The sequence below is a fragment of the Heloderma suspectum genome, chromosome 1 (genome assembly GCF_057233095.1).
Source record: "Heloderma suspectum isolate Gila_16-S chromosome 1, 16-S_ref, whole genome shotgun sequence".
In the NCBI taxonomy this organism is placed as follows: Eukaryota; Metazoa; Chordata; class Lepidosauria; order Squamata; family Helodermatidae; genus Heloderma; species Heloderma suspectum.
The window spans coordinates 353458199-353478648 of NC_139458.1; the positions used below are offsets into that span (position 1 = coordinate 353458199).

The following is a 20450-nucleotide window of genomic DNA, read 5'->3' on the forward strand; positions in this document are numbered from 1 at the left end:
CGCCCGGGCTCCCTCCTCGGCGGTGGTTGCCTGTCAGGCCCGCCGCGCCGCGCCGCGCCGCTTGCTTCGCGCGCGTCCGGGGAAGGGCGCCCTCCCTCCGAAATGTCGCAGGCTTCAGCAGCCAAAGCAGAGCTGCCGCGAGTCCCGCTGGAGGAGCGGGCGCGGGAAGAGCCTCTCCCTCGCCCGCAGGGCTCCCCCCGCGCCCAGCAGCGGCGCTCTGCTCGGCCTGAGGCGGCGGCGGCGGCGCAGGCGGCGAGCAAAGCGGCTCGGCTCCGCGCGCCCCGTCCCCGGCAGCCCGGACCCGCGCGGCTGCTCCAGAGGCCGGGCGCCAGCGGGGCTGCGCGGCTGAGCGAAAGGGGCGGCGGCCATAACTGGGGGCTGCCGCTGTTCCCGCTGCGGCGGCTGGACGAAGGGCCGCTCGGATGTCGGGGTGCGGCATGGAGGCGGATTACCCCGCCTTCGAGAACCCGCTCTGCGGAGAGCTCAAGCGCATTTGCGGAAGGCTCAAGGAGACCTACAGGGAGATCAAGGAGGATCTCACCCCGCACAAGGATGATCGCTACTACAGGTAAGGGAAGCGGGCGAGGGAGCAGCGCCGCGGCGGGGTCCCGCGTCACCCCCGCAGCCTGCAGCCGCGGCAGTGGAGAGGCAGAGCCAGGCCGAGGGCCGAGAGGCCTCTCCGCCTTTGCCAGGGATGCGGCCGCTTGCGTCAGTGGAGGCCGGTGGCTCCGGTCGTGGTGGCGCCGTGGATCCCTTCTGCGTTTCACTCGGAACAAGCCAGACCGCTGAAGGAGCTCTGAGCCCATGGGGGGAGGGGGGTTCAGCACCTTGGATAGCTCCGTCGGCGTTCTGGCGGGTTAGGGCATCCTGAAACCCAGAATGGATTCACAGAGCCACCGGGATCGCAGCCATGGTTTGCATCATCGTTGCAGCTGGGCCTGTTTCATAGATTTATTACATCTTTAACCCGCCCGATCACAAAAAAAGTGTGACGGGCGGATTGCAACGCTAAGGTTGAAAAGGGCTCTTTTAAAAAAGAACAAAGGACAGATTCAGAACAATCCCACACAGACGGCAATATGGGCCTCCTCAGGAGTAAGTAAGCCGCGTAGGGGACCTCCTTTGCGGAGTGAGCTCTTTTCATTCCGCCACATCTCCGCCTCCTCCTCCCGACCGCGGGGGGCGGGGGGGCTGCGACAGGGGTTCCCCTCGCGCCGGCACTGCCGCAGCAGCTTGGCTGATCCTGTCACGGCAAGGGACTCTTTCGTTTCAATATGGCTGTTGGGAGAGGAGGGGCGACTTCTCCCAGCTGAGTGATCCGTTGTGGCTCCTGGGGGGGATGGGAAGGTTATTTTAAAAAGAAAGAAAATCGTTACTTTAGTGATTTTGTGGACTCTGCTTTTGTAATAATAATAATAATAATAATAATAATAATAATAATAATAATAATTTTAAAAACCATTTTCTCCGGAAAAATTGAAAATCTGGGAGTGCCCCCGCTACAGAATCCATCCTCTTGAGATGGCATCGTAGTTATAACAGAAATAATCAGGGCTTCACCTTCTCCCATAGTTCCTCAAGATTCAAGAGCTCTAGGCATGCTCTTCTCTAAACTAGGGATGTGAGTCTTCCCCTGCCCATACTTTTCTTCTTCAAATAACTGATTCCTCTCTTACATGGGGGAAAAAAAAAACCTTTGGGAAATTTCTCAGTTCTGCAAAATCACAAGTTGTTCCTCTAAGCCAGGGACAAGAGAACTATTACTCTCTGGAGCAGAACTGCATCAACTAGAACTAGAATTCAGTAGTCCATGTACATACTATACACTGTGATCTCACTAACTAGTTTCTGCACAGAATTTTATTTCCCTTTGTGGTGCAGGTACATTGGCTCTTTTACATTCTTCAGACTCTGGAAAAAATATTTATTAAAAATCAATTTCTTGTAATAATGGTTGAAAACCAAGTCCACTAAATCCAGTTGGGTCTGTACTATCTTCAATAAAATGAGAATTTCACCCTGTGCCTATAGTCTTAGATCATAACCCTAGCCTAGACTACAGGGAAAATTCTCTGCATGTTTGCTAAGAACAAAGTCTCACTATGCTCAATGGGGCTTACTCCCTAGTAAGTGCGATTTGGATTGTAGCCTTAATCACAACTCTCTGACAGAAAGTGATTTAGGAAAATAAGAATTGCTCAGTCCACTTACCATGCAAACGTATAGATGTCTACTCAGAAGTAAGTCCCATCTACTTTAAGGGGCCTTATTTCCAGGTAAGTGGGTGCAGTATTGCAGCCTTACAGTGCAAACCTATACATGTCTACTCAGAAGTCCCACTGATTTCAATGGGCCTTATTCCCGGGTCAGTGGCTATAGGATCGCAGCCTTACCCAACCTGGTGCCCTCCATGTTTTGGACTACAGCTCCCATCATCCCTGACATTGGCCATGCTGGCTAAGGTTGACGGGAGTTGTAGTCCAAAACATATAGAGTGCACCAGATTGGGAAAGGCTGGTTTAAGGTTCAGTCTCAAGCAGTGGCCATCAAGTTGCCCCTGGGAAGCTCACAACAGATCCTGATGGAGATAGCATTCCCTCCACCCCACCCCACCTTTGTACCTCCACTAGCATCTGGCAATAGGAATACAAAGCAGGGAGGTTCCACTTTCAGCTAATCTGCTTTATAGCCTAATATTCTTGGGGCAACAAATTCCATAACCTGAGGTTGCTCTGGGTGATCCAAAGGTGATTCAATTGTTGTCTGTGCCTGTGCGTTGTTGAATGACACCTATGGTCTTATAGTAAAACAGATACAGTAAAACAGTATGTTCAAATCCAATTGACCAGTGTTTTTAATTGCACTACAGATTAATCTCTTGGTCCTGAATTCCCAAATCAGTCAGCACTTTGGAGTGCTGTTTAGGCAGAAAACGGATCTTCTGAAAAGAAGTAGTATCATCTGTTTGTCTGTTTTAAGGAGAAATTACTTCAGTTTAACAACGTATTACTTATGTTAAAAGTAGCATAGACTGTAGCTGTCTATAGGCATATGACAACACATAAAAGAACTGTAAGTAGCTGCGTTGGTCCCTTAGAAAGACAAAAACAAAAGCCATGCTATGGTAATACTTTTATTAGGATCCAGGGCCAGCCCAAGACATTTTGATGCCTGATGCAGATCAGCAAATGGCACCTTCCTCCCTGGCCCAAGTCAAAGTGCATAGTGCCCAAGGCAGAAAATCTCAGAAGTGCCTCCCAGAGATAAAAATCAATAATAAATTGAATAACTAAAAATTCAGTTGCTCTGTTATCACACCCAAAGTCAGCTGCCAGAGGTGGCTGCGTCATTCTGCCTAATGGCAGGCCCAGCTGTTAGAACCAACCAAAATGGCACAACAGGTAAGATCACTTTGTACTCCAGGGCTGGGCAACACGTGGCCCCTGCTGCTCCTTTTAGTGCCTCATAGCTACTATAGTACTACTATATAACTATAGCTATAGTTTCATAGCATGGAAACAAGCTAATTTTGACTCTGTTGGAGCTCCATAGCTGCTCCAGACACCATTGCCTCTGAACTTGGAGGTAGCATATAGCCATCATGACTATTAGACATTGATAGCCTTAACCTCCATGAATTTGCATTATCCCCCTTTAAAGCCATCTAATGGTGTTGTCCTATGCACACTGATGTGATGGATCCAGGGCTTGCAGGGACACAGCACTAGCACTTTTTGATTACAGCAGTGCTGATGTCATGTGCCCCCCACACCCTGCCCCGCATTCTCTTTTTCACTCTGAGTTTAGCTGCAATCCTCACAGTAGCTGGAGGGAAATTAACTTTCCTGGCTACAATATATAGGTCCCTGTTGTTCCACTATTTTGAGTTGGCCTGGTCTTGAATAGACAATTAAGACCCATTAGCTTGACAAAAGGCCTGCTCGTAGTGGTGATGAAAATACCGCTAGGACTAGTTTGTTGATATGGATGTACGTAACTGCCTGCATTTTTGGACTTTCCTTGACGTGGTTATGGAGACTAGCGTCATGAGCAGCTGCACTTCAAAATTTATCACTACACCATGTCCTATGCATGTCTACTCAGAAATTCAGTGGTGCTTATTCTGGGGTTAAATCTGTGTATAGGATTACAGTTTACGGTACTGGCCCTCAGCCAATCTTGGGGCAGCAAATTCCAGAAGTTAGTAACAGGCATAAGAAACGTGCACACAGCTCCTCAGTATCCCTGTCAGTTTTTCGACCTGGCGCATCTGTGAATAGTTTCCGTGGACTGTGGTCAATAACGGAGTGAGGTATTCCAAATGCTTTCCGGAAGCCTAACGGGGCAATGCTATGCATGTTTTGACAGGAGAAAGTCCTACAACTCCCAGCATGCCCCAGCCAGCCACAGCTGGCTGGGGCATGCTGGGAGCTATAGGGCTTTCTCCTGTCAAAACATGCATAGCATTGCTCCTTAAAGGCTGCTCTGAATCACCAGGGAAACCTCTTGCTTCTTTCAGCCTTGGGACTTGTCGTTCTCCGAGAGCCTGCGCAATGCTGCTGGGGGCAGCGGCCTACAAATAAAAACCCTACAACTCCCAGCCCCTTCATGGATCACTGCCTTGTTGTGGCAAAGGGGCTTGCGTAACTCAGTGAGGCCATAAGCTATGCCGTGCAGGACCAGCCAAAATGGACAGGTCATGGCAGAGAGTTCTGACAAAATGTGGTCCACTGGAGAAGGAAATGGCAACCCACTCCAGTATTCTTGCCAAGAAAACCCCATGGAACGTATCACAAGGCTAAAAGATATGACACTGGAAGATGAGCCCCTCAGGTTGGAAGGTGTCCAATATACTACTGGGGAAGAGCAGAGGGAATTTCCAAGTAGCGCCAGAAAGAGTGAAGCGGCTGGGCCAAAGCCGAAAGGACACTCAGCTGTGGATGTGTCTGGTGGTGAAAAGAAAATCCAATGCTGTAAAGAACAATATTGTTTACGAACCTGGAATGTAAGGTCAATGAATCAAGGTAAGCTGGAGGTGGTCAAACATGAGATGGCAAGATTGAACATCGACATCTTGGGAGTCAATGAACTAAAATGGACAAGCATGGGCGAATTTAATTCAGGTGACCATCATATCTACTACTGTGGGCAGGAATCCCTTAGAAGAAATGGAGTAGCACTCACAGTCAACAAAAGGGTGGGAAAAGCAGTACTGGGGTACAATCTCAAAAACAATAGAATGATCGCAGTACGAATCCAGGGCAAACCATTCAACATCACCGTAACTCAAGTCTATGCCCCAACCACTGATGCCGAAGAAGCTGAGGTTGATCGGTTCTATGAAGACTTACAACACCTTCTAGAACTAACACCAAAAAAAGATGTCCTCTTCATCATAGGGAATTGGAATGCTAAAGTAGGAAGTCGAGAATCACCAGGATAACAGGCAGGCATGGCCTTGGTGTACAAAATGAAGCAGGACAAAGGCTAATCGAGTTTTGCCAAGAGAACACGCTGATCATAGCAAACACTCTTTTCCAACAGCACAAGAGGCGACTCTACACATGGACATCACCAGATGGTCAATATCGAAATCAGATTGATTATGTACTTTGCAGCCAAAGATGGAGAAGCTCCATACAGTCAGTCAAAACAAGACCTGGAGCTGACTGTGGCTCAGATCATGAGCTGCTTCTTGCAAAATTTCGGCTTAAATTGAAGAACGTAGGGAAAACCACTAAACCATTCAGGTATGACCTAAATCATATCCCTGATGAATATACAGTAGAGGTGAGGAATAGATTTAAGGGATTAGATCTGATAGACAGAGTGCCTGAGGAACTATGGACGGAGGTCCGTAACATTGTTCAGGAGGCAGCAACTCAATCCATCCCAAAGAAAAAGAAATGCAAGAAAGCCAAGTGGCTGTCTGATGAGGCTTTACAAGTAGCTGAGGAAAGAAGGGAAGCAAAAAGCAAGAGAGAAAGGGGAAGATATATCCAACTGAACGCAGAGTTCCAGAGAATAGCAAGGAGAGACAAGAAGGCCTTCTTAAATGAACAATGCAAAGAAATTGAGGAAAACAACAGAATGGGAAAGACTAGAGATCTCTTCAAGAAAATTGGAGATCTCAAGGGAACGTTTTGTGCAAAGACAGGCATGATAAAGGACAAAGAAGGCAGGGACCTAACAGAAGCAGATGAGATTAAGAAGAGGTGGAAAGAATACACAGAAGAACTATACAGGAAAGATCTGAATGTCCCTGATAGCCATGATAGTGCGGTCACTGAACTTGAGCCGGACATCCTCGAGAGTGAAGTCAAGTGGGCCTTAGGAAGCATTACTAACAACAAAGCTAGAGGAGATGACAGTATTCCAGCGGAGATATTTAAGATCCTAAAAGATGATGCTGTTAAAGTGCTGCACTCGATATGCCAACAAATTTGGAACACTCAACAGTGGCAGCAAGACTGGAAAAGGTCAGTTTACATTCCAATTCCAAAGAAGGGCAACGCCAAAGAGTGTTCAAACTACTGCACAATTGCGCTCATTTCATATGCCAGCAAGGTGATGCTCAAAATCCTACAAGCTAGGCTTCAGCAGTATGCGAACCGAGAACTACCGGAAGTACAAGCTGGGTTTCGAAGAGGCAGAGGAACTAGAGATCAAATCGCCAACTTTCGCTGGCTCATGGGGAAAGCAAGAGAATTCCAGAAAAACGTCTATTTCTGCTCCATTGACTGTGCTAAAGCCTTTGATTGTGTGCATCACAACAAACTGTGGCAAATTCTGAAAGAGATGGCTAGATAGCATCACCGATGCAATGAATATGAACTTGAGCACGCTCCGGGAGACAGCGCAGGACAGGAAGGCCTGGCGTGCTATGGTCCACGGGGTCACGAAGAGTCGGACACGACTGAACGACAACTCCCAGGTCTCCTTGCGGGAAGATCGGGACCCTATTGGCCTGGATCTCGCATGAAGGCCCGGAGGCGACTAGGAGCGGCAGCCTCTTTGACTCTCCGTGTTCAAGCACCCCCGCTCCTCCAAGCGAGACCCTTCGCAGCAGCGCGCAGGCGCGCGCCTACGGGTAGAGGCGGGGCGAGCGCTTCCCCGGTCACGTGCCGGCCCTCCGCAGCGCCGCCGGGGCGGGGCTGGTGCGCCGGGTGACGCACGCGGAAGTGCTGCGCGTGGCGAGCCTCTGCTGCCGTCAAGGGGCTGGGTGGGCGCGCGGCGGCCGCCGAGGTGGGAAACCCACTGCCGGAGCGAAGGCGCAGCTCCACGCATGTGCGGCATGGACATGGACCTGTGAGTTGGGGCGGCGGCGCGGGCAAATGGGGGGCTTCGCAGGCGCGCGAGGGGAGGACCCGCGCGCCGCTGCCAAGACCGCGGACCGGCCGCCGGCTGACCTCGGCCAGCGGGCCAGCTTAGCGATTGCGCTCCCACCCCGCACAGCGCGGCAGGGGCCGGAGCGTATAACGTTTGGCCGCAGGCTGTGGGAGAAGTGCTCCTGTCCTGCCCGGTGAGGCTGGCCAGAAGTGCAGGGCGCAAGAACGTAAGAATAGCTCTGCTTGGGTGGATCTCGCCCAGTGACCTGTTCCCGGCGGTGGCCAGCCAGAAACTCCCGCGTAGAGCAGGGAGACAAAAGGCCCCCCCCCCCATTTATGTATTTACAATGTTTGTATATTGCTCCATATCCACAACAGATTTGAACGCAAAGGACAATACAGTAAAAGAATAGAAAGATTAAAACACCACCATTAAAATCACGCTTTTTAAAAAACAGAATGCCAGTAGAAACTGTGATTGGTCAGTTAAGGAATGCCTCCTGAACAGTGCTGTTTCCAGGAGTGCTTTCAGTGCTGTTTCACTTGCATATCCCCAGCATCTGGTTTGGGCTGAGCCAGGGCTTCACCCTAATACCAGCTTTCCGTAACACAGATGAGTTCTGAAAGCTAGAAAGTAATAGTTCCTCTGAATATGTGTGAAATGCACACGCACTACTAGATAGGCACGAGGAGCCTCCCCAACCCACACCCCTTCGTAGGATAAGGGCTCCCAGGTCAGCAGGTGTCATTTCTACACAGGCTTTGAGCCATAACATTAATTCTAGAAATGAAGTCTTGAGGGATGGATTTTCCTTCCCTTCCCTTTATCTTTATTAGTGACGTGGCAGGGGAATGAATCTGTGAGCATTTCTGTGTTATTTACCTGTCACCCATTAAGGTAATCGGGTGCCTTTTATGGATTTTAGTGGGTTGGATTGTGCTGCATGTTAACATTTTTTAGTGAGAATGTGCAACGGAAGAGAGAGCGAGTTGCCTCACAACACCACCAAAGCCATGTTAACACCAAGGTTAGGATGTGTAGATTTGGACAGTGGGTGTAAATGTGCCCAGAATGCTGGCTAGGTTACGTTGTCATACAAGAGCTAGCTTAAATGTTACAGTGACGCTCACGAGTTCCTTATGCCTTGACTTCTGCTGTTGCGTCTGAAGTGAATTTGCAGACTTTGTCCTTGAGGAGATCTAGGAGCTTTAGAAGTTGCTTGGGGCCCTATGGAAGATCTACCTGCTGGTGAAACATGCATGCTTCAATTCATACATTATAAGGAAAACAGAGAAACAGAAGTGTGTGTCACTTGTGCTTTTGCACTCCCTTGTTTCTTTGTAACCTATCAGTAGCTCTGAGATAGTTTAAACCCATCTCTTAGTAGGACTGCTTGGCTGAAAGCTTGTTGTTTGAAGTGTTTGCAGATTTCTTAGACAAGATCAGCTCAGTTTGCTGAATTCTGGGTTGTTCTGATTTTGATCTCCCCCATAACTATTTCCTGCATATGACCTCTGTGTCAAGAAAGAAATTGGCTAAAGATCCCTCTTTCTGATTATGAGAAGCAATGAACAGACACAAATTAAAAAATCTGGTCTTAGCTTTAAAGCAGGCTTCCTCCACCCTCCTGGTATGTAGGACTACAACTCCCAGCATCACCAACCAACTTGACCATGTAAAGGGCACCAGACTGCTCTAAAGAGGCTAAAGGTGCAATGCTATGCATGTTTGGACAGAAAAAAAAGTCCCCCATGGCTGGCTGGGGAATGCTGGGAGTTGTAGGACTTTTTTTCTGTCTCAACATGCAATAGCATTGTGCCACTAAGACCAAGGTCAGTGGATCATTTTCTGCCTCTCCTGTTTTTGTTTCCTGTTAAGGACCTTAACATGCTGATAGAAGTGTCAGTGTAAAACCTGGGGATTACTTCCCTCTTATGTGCCGAATCTCTGTCATGGCAAGCACGTCAAGTCCCAGCATATTTTCACATTGGTTGCTTCCATTGACAGTGCCTCGAATAAAGCAGAAATTGATACTATTAGACAATGTACTGAAAACAACTCACTGTACACTTTTAAACTGATATGCTCATCAAGAAAGGAATAATATAGATAGCAGTCTATAGCGCCTTTAAGTGTTCTACAAGCTTTACATAAAGTATATCATAGTGACTAAGGGTGCAATCCTATGCATGTTTAGACAGAGAAATGGCCTACAGTTCCCAGGATGCCCCAGCCAGCCATGCTGGCTGGGGAATGCCAGGAGTTGCAAGCCTTTTCTCTGTCTAAACATGCATAGGATTGCGCCCTAAGAGACTGAGCTATGAATCAGGAAGGCCCTGGTTTGAATCTTGCCTCTGCTATGGACTTGCTACCGTGGCCTTAGGCAAGCCAATTTTTCCCAACCAGTCCTCCCATCTGCAATATGGGGACTAATAATATTGACTTACCTTTCAGGATTGTTGTAAGGATTATTTATTATTATTTAATATTAAATTTATTAATCGCCCATCTGGCTGGTCACCCAGCCACTCTGGGCGATGTACAGCATACAATAAAACAGTTTAAAACAATAAAATTCTACAATAAAAACATTTTCTAAATTACCCTAACCCACCCCAAATGCCTGCCTGAACAACCACATTTTTAATGCACGACGGAAGCTCATTAAAGAGGGGGCATGACGGAGTTCCCTAGGGAGGGAGTTCCACAGAGTGGAACTAGAAATGTATGTGAAGTGCTTTGAATACTTGAAACCCTAAAAAGAACCCTGCTGGATTAGATCAAAGGCCTATTTTGTCCACCCTGCCGTTTCCCACTGTGGCCAACCAGATGCCTCACGGAAGCCCGCAAGCCCTCTCTCGCTGTGGTTCTCCAGGAGCTGGTATTCAGAGTAAGGATGGTGTGGGTGCCTGTTTCAGTCCAGGAGCCCAGCAGACTGCCTGTGTTCCCCAAGCTGTTCCTGCTGAGCCCCCGCTCAACACCACCCCCACGCTCATTGAGCCACCTGCACTAACCTGGGCCCCGTCCTCCGCTGTGACTACCATGTGAAAAGATGTGGCAATCACAAAAATGCACATATAGACTTATACACAAAATTATGATGCTGTGAATCGCCCATATATGCAAGGTGTCTGCAATCTTGGGTATATGGGCAGTTCACAGCGCCATTTTGCGTATAAGTCTATGTGCGCATTTTTGTGATCGCCATGTTTTTTCACACCATGGCAATTACGGTAGAGGAGGACAGGGCCTGGGTAAGTGTGAGTGGCTCAGTGAGTGGACGTAGGGTTCGAGTGTGGGGGCAGGGGCTGGGCAGGGTCCCATCCATCCCTTATTCAGAGGCATGAGAAGTAAACCTGGTTGAGTTGACTCTGAAGTAAACCTCATTCCCAAGTAAAGTGTGCATAGGATTGCAGCCAAAGGCAGATTTAAATATGACCGGTGGTTGATGAAGGTAATAGAAGTGTATAGCAGTTCCTTGAGGAAACTGCTTTTGCCTCTGCCTTTAGAGAAATGGCTTGTAATGCTTGTAATAGTGAACGTACATTTGCACAGATGACACTGCAAATGGGCCATCCACCCATCTAGCCCAGGATTCTCTACACTCATTGGCAGCATCTCCCTTGAGCAGAGATATTTTCCAGCCTGCCTGCTCAAGATCTTTTAACTGGAAATGCGAGGGATTAAACCTGGGACCTTTTTGCATGAAACACATGCACTCTACTGAGCTACAATAGCTCCCTTTCTAGAGCGGTTCCAAAATTAATGGTAAGGGGTGGGGCAAAGTGAGGGAGATGGGCTTGCTTCCAGTTTTTTTTGCCAGTAGGGGAAGCTGCTGCTAGGACACAGCCTTAGGGCACAATCCTATGCACGTTTAGATACCAAAAAGTCCTACAACTCCCATGATGGCTGGGGCATGCTGGGAGTTGTAGGACTTCTTTCTGTCTAAACATGCATAAGATTGCACCCTTAGAGACTTAAAGCTGAGGACTATTTATGTTTCACAGATAGATTTCATGCATCTTATGAAGTGGGACTGTAGTCCATGAAAGCTTATGCCATAATAAATAGTTCATCCTGAATGGGGGTCAGCCATTGCTTCTAGGTATAATCTGACACCTGCAACATCTATACCAGTGACTAAGGGTGCAATCTGATCAGGATGCCTGTCAGCCTCTGAACTTGGAGGCTGACGGCATCCTATGCAGAGTGGGAGAAGCGTGGAGGCTATCTTCACCTCCATGCTCCTCCTCTGCATTTCTGCTAGATGGGCTTTTTCGCCCATCTAGCTGGGGCCCTGTGGAGTGGAAGGCTGGAGGATTCCTTGTAAACCAGCCTCCTCGGTCCCTACCCACAGAACTGCCCCTATCCCTCCTCTCTGAGGTTGACTTTGCAGTTCTCTCCCTGCCAGCTGGGAGGGGGAGGGGAGTTCAGACCGCTGGGTCCAAGGTTGGAGCACTTCTCTGACGTCAGGTCCAGGAATCTGAACTGTCCTATGCCTCCCCAGATGCTGTTAGAGGCCATAGGATTGCTCTCTAATGAATTCAGTCTTCAATCTCCATTTTGAGACTGACTTTAAACAGCAGACCTCATGGCCACAACATCTGGCCTAATTTTCGGATTTCTTTGTTTCTTCCCTGATCACCTGTTTTTTATACTGCCTAGCCTGGTGAAGAGTTCTAGAGAACGTAAAAGCATATACATTCTTTTGCAGCATTTTGTTTGGTCCTAATAAAGGCATTACCCAACTGTGGATTTGGATTTTTGGACCAGCATGGCTGCCTTTGTTTTTTATTAGTCTTTAATGGGCTACAAGATGCTTTGCTGGTCTTGCTGCAACAGACTAAGGCGATTACCCCTCTAGAAATATTTCTGTAATATATTGCCTAAACTAAAATGGTAATGGGAGAGGCATGGGTACTAAGTCACTCTTGATTACAATATATGCCCTAAATTTATTCTAGATAGTTTTCTTCCCTTCTCCTCCTTTAAATTTTCTGTTTTCTCTCTCTCTCCTTCTCTGATGCTGCTGAGTGATGGGGTTAAGACGTCTTTCCCTTTAGGACTGTTGCATCAGAGGTAAATCAGGGATGTCTTGGTGGATGTGTTGAGCTCACAGTTGAATACCCAAAAGAGAGTGTTTTTTTTTCTGGATTGGATGGGCTTGTGACCTTGGAGTGTGTTTGGTTCCCTACACCTCACCTTTCCCTGCAGCTTGGCTGACTTGCATGACAGGTCTGAGGCAATTGCTCAGTAAGCCCTTCTTGCAGTACACCTGCTCCTTTGCTTACTGGATTGCATGGGAGGAGGCCGATTGGGGAGTTCGGTATGAGCAGTGTTTTCCTCTCTCCCAACTCTGGCTTTGTATGTATGAAAAGGGAGCAAGCCACCAGCTTGTATGCACTCTTGCCTCCCCCTTTCATCTCCCTGCCGTGCTGTCTCTAAGTGGAAAGTAATGTATGACCCAATACAATACCAGGTTGGACCTTATTTGAATCTCCTGCTACATGGAAGAAAGAGTGTCTGCTGCAGAGCAGGGTGTGAGTGCACTTGTCTGCGTGCAGGGGGATACTCGCTGCTGCTCTCCTCCTGCAACCACGGCAACCACTTCCCCCTACTTCTGGGAACCCCAGATAGAAGAGCAGCAGCTGGGTGTGTGTGCAAAGGAAAAACAGGCATGGGAAGAGTTGCACCCGCACTCCACTGCCTTTCAGCTTGGTTCCCAGCCCCATGTTTGCTGCTGAACATGGTGATCTGCCCTTGATTAAAGTTTTTCTTGTTGCGAAATGCTTTGTTTAAAACAAAAAATCTCTTGCTTTTTTAACTTTTTGTTTGCTCATGCTTCTTCCTCCTGTCCCTCTTAATCAGATAATTTCTGTAATGTAGAAGTGAAAGTATTTGTTTAATGAGGAAAATGTAACATTAGGAAAGTGCTTCAAAATAATATTTTAGTTTTGTTTTGGGTTTTCAATAGGCAGAATACTAAAATCAGCACTAATGATCAGTCGACATGCCTTTTCACTAATCCTGTTATTTATTTATTTATTTATTTATTACATTTCTATACTGCCCAATAGCCAAAGCTCTCTGGGTGGTTTTGTTAATCCTGTTATAGTTCGGTTAATGTACAGATGGCAGGCCAGCCAGAGTTTGAAAGTGTGCTCCATAATATACCTTTCCACTGCGTCCCTATTGCTTCAGGGACAGTCTTAATGTCAATTAATGACTATGCATGTGGAAAACAATTTATCCCTCTGTTACCATTGGATGAAACAGCAGATATTGCCACTGGTGCGTATCTGTTCTATGTAAGTCAGCAATAGGTTGTACATTACTTCAAGATTGTGACAATTATAAGATCAAATGTTCTACAATTATAAGATGATCTGATGTTGCAGAATCTGCTTAGCTGTGTGTGTGTGTGTGTGTGTGTGTGCGCGTGCGTGTGCTTTTACATCAGAGGTAATGGAATCATAACTTATATTTTTTTCTCTAGGGTTGTGCTCATGGTCTTAGTACCCACAAAAAAGAATCTTTTTTCTGGGTCAGGGAAAAGTTCTTCAAAGAGGTGGTAGAACTAGTCTGTTATGAAAGCGAGAATCTGTTGTGTAAAGATTAAAACATTTGTTGTTTTAAAGGGCATGCCATTCTGTGGGGTATATGGTCAGAAGGAACATGCCGCCAGCCAGTCTAGTCAATACTTTATAGCACAGTCCTATGCATGCCTTTTCACAAGTCCCACTGAGCTTAATGAGGCCTACTCTCAGGTAGGTGCGTATATGATTACAGCCTTGGACAACAAGCTCAACCAATAGGTTGAATACCACAGACACTTACTTAACTCCATGGTTGAGCTTACTGTTTCTTCAGCTTTCTGATGGTACATTTAAAGAACCACAACATAAAGTGCTGTTATTGGGTACTTGCTGTAGGAAATATGCTGACTTATCCTTTCTCTCCTTATTTGCAGGCTGGCTCCAATGCGACTGTATACACTGTCCAAGCGCCACTTTGTCTTGGTCTTTGTTGTCTTCTTTGTTTGTTTTGGTTTGACCCTCTTAATAGGCATTGCAGGTAAGATTTATGCCTTTTCTTTAAAAGATTGGATTCTGTATTACTTATATCGCATTCTCCCTTGTTGCTTTGCTAGTGAGATAAACAGCCTGAAGGGTATTCCATGTCTGCACGCTTTCCTTGTATGTGTGCAATGAGTAGTCAGGCCAATTAGAATTTATCAAGCATTTAAGAGTAGTGGTAGCTGGTATCACCCAGGAGTAACAAAGGAGCAGAAATCCTGCCCACCAACCCTACCCATGGGTCTATTCTTGCCTTTGCACTCCTTACCCTACACTGTTGCACCCATGACCATCAAAAGGTTCATTTTTCTCCTTTCTGGAATTCCATCAACTCCTCACCCCCCTTGTTTTTCCAACGCGCCCCCCCCCCCCCAATCAGTCAGCATTCTGTGATAACGCTCAGTCCTCATTGAACTGTTCTGGGGCAAGGGTTCCTGCACGTTTTTTTCTAAAAAAATGTTTTTATGCTTCTGCAAACCTCATGGTTTCCCCATGTCTGTTGATACCTTCCTCTTGTGTGTAGGTGGTACCATTTGGGGTTCATAAGGACTAGCACTCAGAAAACTGAGATCGCTATTACAAGCAATGTAGTCGCAGTAGCCATCTGGCCCTCGTGGCCCTACCCAAATGTTGTAAAACTGTAAGAGATTCCTCTACTCTGTTGGGAAGAAGTAATAATCACCTGTTAATAGTGATTATTTTAAAGTGGGGGCAATAATATTCTGGTATTTCACTTGAAAATCTTAGTGAATTGAGCGTTCAATCTGCTTAAAAAGTAATATTTCATATGATGGACTCTTTATTAGACTTGGTATCTTGGGGAAAAAACAATTAGGCTCTAACTATGATTTCTGAAGCATGTCCAAATTTAGCAATAAATGTTCTACTGCCTTCAGTTGCTGCCTCACAGTTCTCAAATAATGTGTGTCACAATGACATTGCTGAACTTTTCTCTCTGTGATAATGCTGCAGCTGTAAGCCAATGCAAACACAGAACATACCTTTTGAGAAATAAGGTACTCTGTTTTACATATAAGTGCTTTTTGGGGAGAAAGCTACATAGCAAATCACACAGCCCAACACATTTGCAAAAAATAAACAAATCCTTGGATTTGGTAGGGCATCTTTGGCAGTGACTGTTTACACCAGCCTAGCATTCATCACAAAAACGAGTGCATGTCAAAAAGGCAACCATCAAAATTCCCAAGAAATGTATTTACAGTCAATGCCCCCCCCCCCCAAGGTAGTCATGTCACTAGTCAGGGCCCTCCTCTTTATTTTTCTGTTTGAAAGAAGATGAATCTATTGGTGCTTATCAATGGCTGCCTTCAGATGTCACAGTAAACCATGCTGTGAGCTTTGGGCTCATGTGCTTCCCATTCTCCTCTTCCAGTGCAGTCATAGGAGGAGTTCAGAAGCTTTTGCTTCCATTTTTAATTATTACATCAAAACACGAAAAGCTGTAGTTAATCATAAATGTAATTTGTTTGAAACTGTAGTTTATGAAGCTGACTTGTTTCAACAAACCATAGTTAAGGTTAACCACAGCTTAGGGTTTAGACGTGATGCTAAGCAGCAGTTAATCAAAACCGGAAGTGAAAATGTCCAGTTTCATCCATGCAGCTGGAAAAGGAGAGGGAGGAGGGGAAGTTTCAAGTTTTACTATGGTTCATTCCTCTTATAATAAACCTTGGTTTATCGTGACATCCAATTGCTGATCCTGCATTACGTATGTTTCAAGTTGAATAGATTCTTTTCTGCCCTTCAAATAAAATTTTCGAGGATTGTTTATTTATAATACAACTAAAATAAATGCAAGAGGAGAGCACAGGCAAAAATTAAAAACAGCAGGTAAAAGCAGAATAAAAGAACAAGCTGCATATAGAGTTAGAAGTTATTAAAAGGTCTAGGAAAATACAAAGGGCTTTGCGTGGTGCTGAAAGGAGTAGGCACCAGAGCAAGCCTCCCTTGGATGAGCATTCCACAAGTAGGGTGCCACCACCAAGGAGAATCTTGCCTGTTGCCAGCTGCTGTGCCTTCTGCAGCGTATCTGGAGAAGAGCCTACAACAGTGACCCCAGGGAATGGGCAGGCTGATGTGGAGATGCCCAGTGCTTTATGTAATGTGAGGGGAACTTCTGGCCTGTGAGCTGTCTGCAGCCTGTGGAGCCTCTCCATCTGGACCAGGGCCTCCCATCTTCACCCTGCCAAAGCCCTTCTGCACTGTGAGAGAAATCTGAGTGTGCGTGTGTCAGCTGAGGAGGGAAGGGCTAACCCTCCCCTCCCCACACGCTCTGACACCCATCCCCATAGAGTCCTATATGCAGCAATTAGGTGTGGAAAAGGTCTCCAACTGATGCCAATGGAAGGCTTTTTCCAAGCCTGATTGCTGAGGGAGGCGAGAGTACAACCCCATGCAGAATGGGTTGACCACTACTGATTGTGCTATGCCCTGTTAACTGGGGGATTCAAAGGGCATTTGTGTATTGAATGTAGACTGTGTTGCTCAACAAGTACCTAAACTTTTCAGGAAAGAACCCAGCCTCTAAACAAAGTACAATCGTGTAAAGATAGGAAATAGTAAGCTTCTTGCACCTGATTTGAAGCATAATTAATCCCTATTCACGTGAGCATAGAGAATGTGTGAACTGGGCAGCCGGGCTTGAATAGGTCTTTATTTAGAAGTAAGTCTTGTTATGGAGTTGCCTTGGTGTGCTTGGGACTGGAGTGCCGGTCCCAATGAATTGCTATTCTCTGCAGAAAGAAATATTTTAAAATTTTGTTTATTACATTTCTATACCACCCAATAGCCAAAGCCCTCTGGGCAGTTCACAGCAACAAAATGTGTATCTAATAATTTTGCTGCACTGCTTTGTGGTTTGTTGAGGTAGATTCCTTTCTAGACTTACTCTTAAGCACCACATGGCACTTTGTGCCGTGTTGGAAGGGTGGACCTGACCTTTGTTATCTTGGAAAAACTGGTGATGCTGTAGATTCTTTTGTCCTTACACAACTGCATTGGCAGACAGATTCGTTGATTTGAGCCCAAGTTAATGGTATCCATGGTTTGCTTTTAAAGAGTGCTGTAGCAAAAGGAGGACCCTCCAGTTGTGTTTAAAAAGTACTTTTAGTGATTTTTAAAAACAAGATAAGAACTCTTGCAGCATAATAGGAGCTCAAAGGAATAGCTGGTGGAAGGAGAAAAAAAGAGGTATGGACGGAGGGTATTTCCTTTGTGGCTCAAGCTCCACAAAGCCAGGAAATTGGTAACTAAGGCTGATGCCTTAATTGACATTAATTGACAATGCCCCATGATCTGTGATGGTGTTGTGCAATGTCACAAATTGTGCCTGCTTACAGCTTACCCTCCATGCACCCACAGTTTTCCTGGGCTGTCAGTCCCAAATCCAGATTGGGAGGACAGAGTGCCTGAGTCCATCAAAGATGCCCCACGTTGTCTTGGTCCTGTATTGCCTTTTGAATCATCTGAGCCTTACTGTATTGCTAGAGGAATCTTCCTGTGAGTTGACCCACACCTGTTTGATGGTTACATCAGTAGCAAGCAGGCTGGGTTAATAAACAGTGAGAGGGAGACCTCTTCTAGCAGTAAGGCTAGTTGCTTCATAAGGCAATACAGGACCAGGACAATGTGGGGCATCTTTGCTGACGAAGGAAAAGTGTGGGTACATGGAGGGGAAGTTGTAACTAAGCACAATTTGTAATATTTCAGAACGTCATCACTGACATTATGCGATAGTTAATGTTAATTAAGGTATCAGCCTTAGCCATGCCATTAGTTAAGGTATCAGCCTTAGCTTCCAATGTCCTGGCTGTGTGCAACTTGAGCCATCACAAGAGAGCCTTAACTCTGGTCTCAAACTGGCAGGGTTTTTTAATCATTGAATTTCCCTGCTTTTTGAAAAAGACATTTATAATTACAGTGTTGGCAATCCTACCCACTCCCAAGTATATTTGGATCTGCTTTCTTGCAAGCTTACCTATATGATAAATGGGATTATACATACTTAACTAATGGTAATGATGGCTTCATTTCAAGAATCAAGATTCTGAAATCTCAGGGATATTTCAGAAGATATTCTGAAATATCTTCCACTGATAGAAGAGGCTGTTCTCTGCAGACAGTTGACCTCCACATGTAGAAAGTGATGGGAACGGTGAGGGAAGCGTGGACCTAGTGAGCTCATCTCTGCTTCCCTTCCTCACGTGTAGAGCTTACCCATGATGAGAATGACTGAATAGATTCTCACAACCATCTTAATGAGTGTACATAGAGGGTGAATGTACGCTCAGTATGATGTGTGAATATACCCCTGATGTGAGACAGGATCCTTGCATGTTCTTTTCCACCACAGAAAGTAAGAGCAAGGATTGGAGGCGTGGTGTTGCATTTCTCCTTTCAGAAAGGTGATGTGGGGCCCTGATCCTTCTGCTCCTCCCATCTGTGCACACCATACCCACCCCTACCAAATTATCTGAGAGTCAAACTGCATGTTACTTTAAACATATAGCTTGGTTTTTGTTGTATAGATAGTAGAAATGACTGCAACAAGGAGCAGGCCTCAAACACAACTGTCCTTTATTTATCACACACAGAGCTGCAGAACCTAGCAGAAGCTCCACCTACTGTTGCTACTCCCAACTCTACAGGAGCTGCCAAGGTTCAAAAACCCACTAACCTACAGTGCCCCCCTCCCCCAAATACCTAAGAGGGTTTTTTTCTTTTTTTTTTTACTAAAAAATAAGTTCATAGGACCTCATCTGGATCAGGACCCTAGAGGAGTGGGTAGGGGGCTTTACCACTTTGCCTGCAGTTTACGTTATAATTGGAAGCCTTTTTGGCAGTGTAAATTAGAGGCATCTGGGGCCTGAGCCAGATTGGGACCTCAGCAAGTGGGACAAAGGATTAAAGTCTCTCCCCACCCCCCACCCCCGGTAGTGTCCCAATCAGTGTAGTCTCACCTTGTGATGTCACATTCCATAACTAAAGGAATAGGTCTTGCACATATAAGCCCTCTGTAATAGAATTCCTCTGAAACACTTAAGAGTGCTGGCAGCATTCTAACTTCTGAGTGAAACTGAGCATGCCTGATATAACTTTGCCAGCAGTTGCTGCCATAGGCAGAAAAACCTTAATCATTTTGGAACTGCTGCTCAGAACTTCACCAAACCAATGAAAGGCACATCTCCTCAACAAACCTGTATAAAATACATAAGTAGTTTTCACCAAAATTTGAAAGAAATATGCCAAGTTGCAGCTTGGGGTAAAAAGTGTGTCAATTTTCAACACTTTTTAACTTGCTGAACCTAGAGATGTGAAGGCCCGGAAAAAAACCAAAATATTTTGGGAAAAAAACCTTTTCCCCATTTTTTTCCAAGGACTGTTTGTTTCTTTCCGAGAAATTGAACAGCTTTGGATTATGAAATATTTTATTTTAGAATTTAAGATGAAATATTTATATATTGTTACCCGGCCTTTACTCCCCCCAAATGATTTCTAAAAACTATATAATAAGAACACTTTTATAGAAAGACTAGAGATGTAAAATATCTGGAAATAATGGGGAAAAATATACTTTTTTAATCATCTCTGTAGGATTCCTGGCATAGTTAGTTCTTTCATTCCTTATTAAAATTATTGATCTAAAGTATATTTTACTGATAGACATTTATGCTGAGATTCCCAACATGTGAGTAGAGTCACTATTGTGCATTCACAACAATAAATGTGCATTCTTGACAGCATGGGTTTTGTTCTATAGCGTCCTGTGTTTCTGATGCTGTAGCAGTCTTTTAATGTAGTTCCAATCTATTCAGATAATAATTACAAATTTACTGAGTTTACTTCTAAACATTTTAAAATATAATGATAATTTTATGAGCAAACTCAGTTTTACATAAAATAACTTTAGGAACAGAAAGGCTGCTTTATGTTCCTAAAGAGCTTCGGCTATTGGGCGGTATAGAAATGAAATAAATTAATTAATACATAAATAAAGTGGCCTTTCCCAACCTGGTGCCCTCCAAA

At 45.6% G+C, this 20450-nt stretch overlaps 1 protein-coding gene across 4 annotated transcripts in view; it reads left to right on the forward strand.

The window, feature by feature from the left end:
• Positions 1-391: 391 nt before the first annotated feature.
• TMEM181 (transmembrane protein 181) overlaps positions 392-20450 on the forward strand; it is a 48526-nt gene continuing 28467 nt past the window's right edge. For 2 of the 4 annotated variants that reach the window (XR_014786747.1, XM_084827928.1), the window contains exons 1-2: positions 7178-7308; positions 14300-14403. Coding sequence is in view for 3 of the 4 variants with exons in the window: in XM_084827928.1 (XP_084684054.1) it covers positions 7286-7308; positions 14300-14403 (127 nt within the window). In the remaining variant the exon portion in view is untranslated. Of the gene's footprint in view, positions 569-7110; positions 7309-14299; positions 14404-20450 lie in introns of those variants that run through there. The other 2 variants (XM_084827930.1, XM_084827929.1) reach the window with 2 other exon arrangements.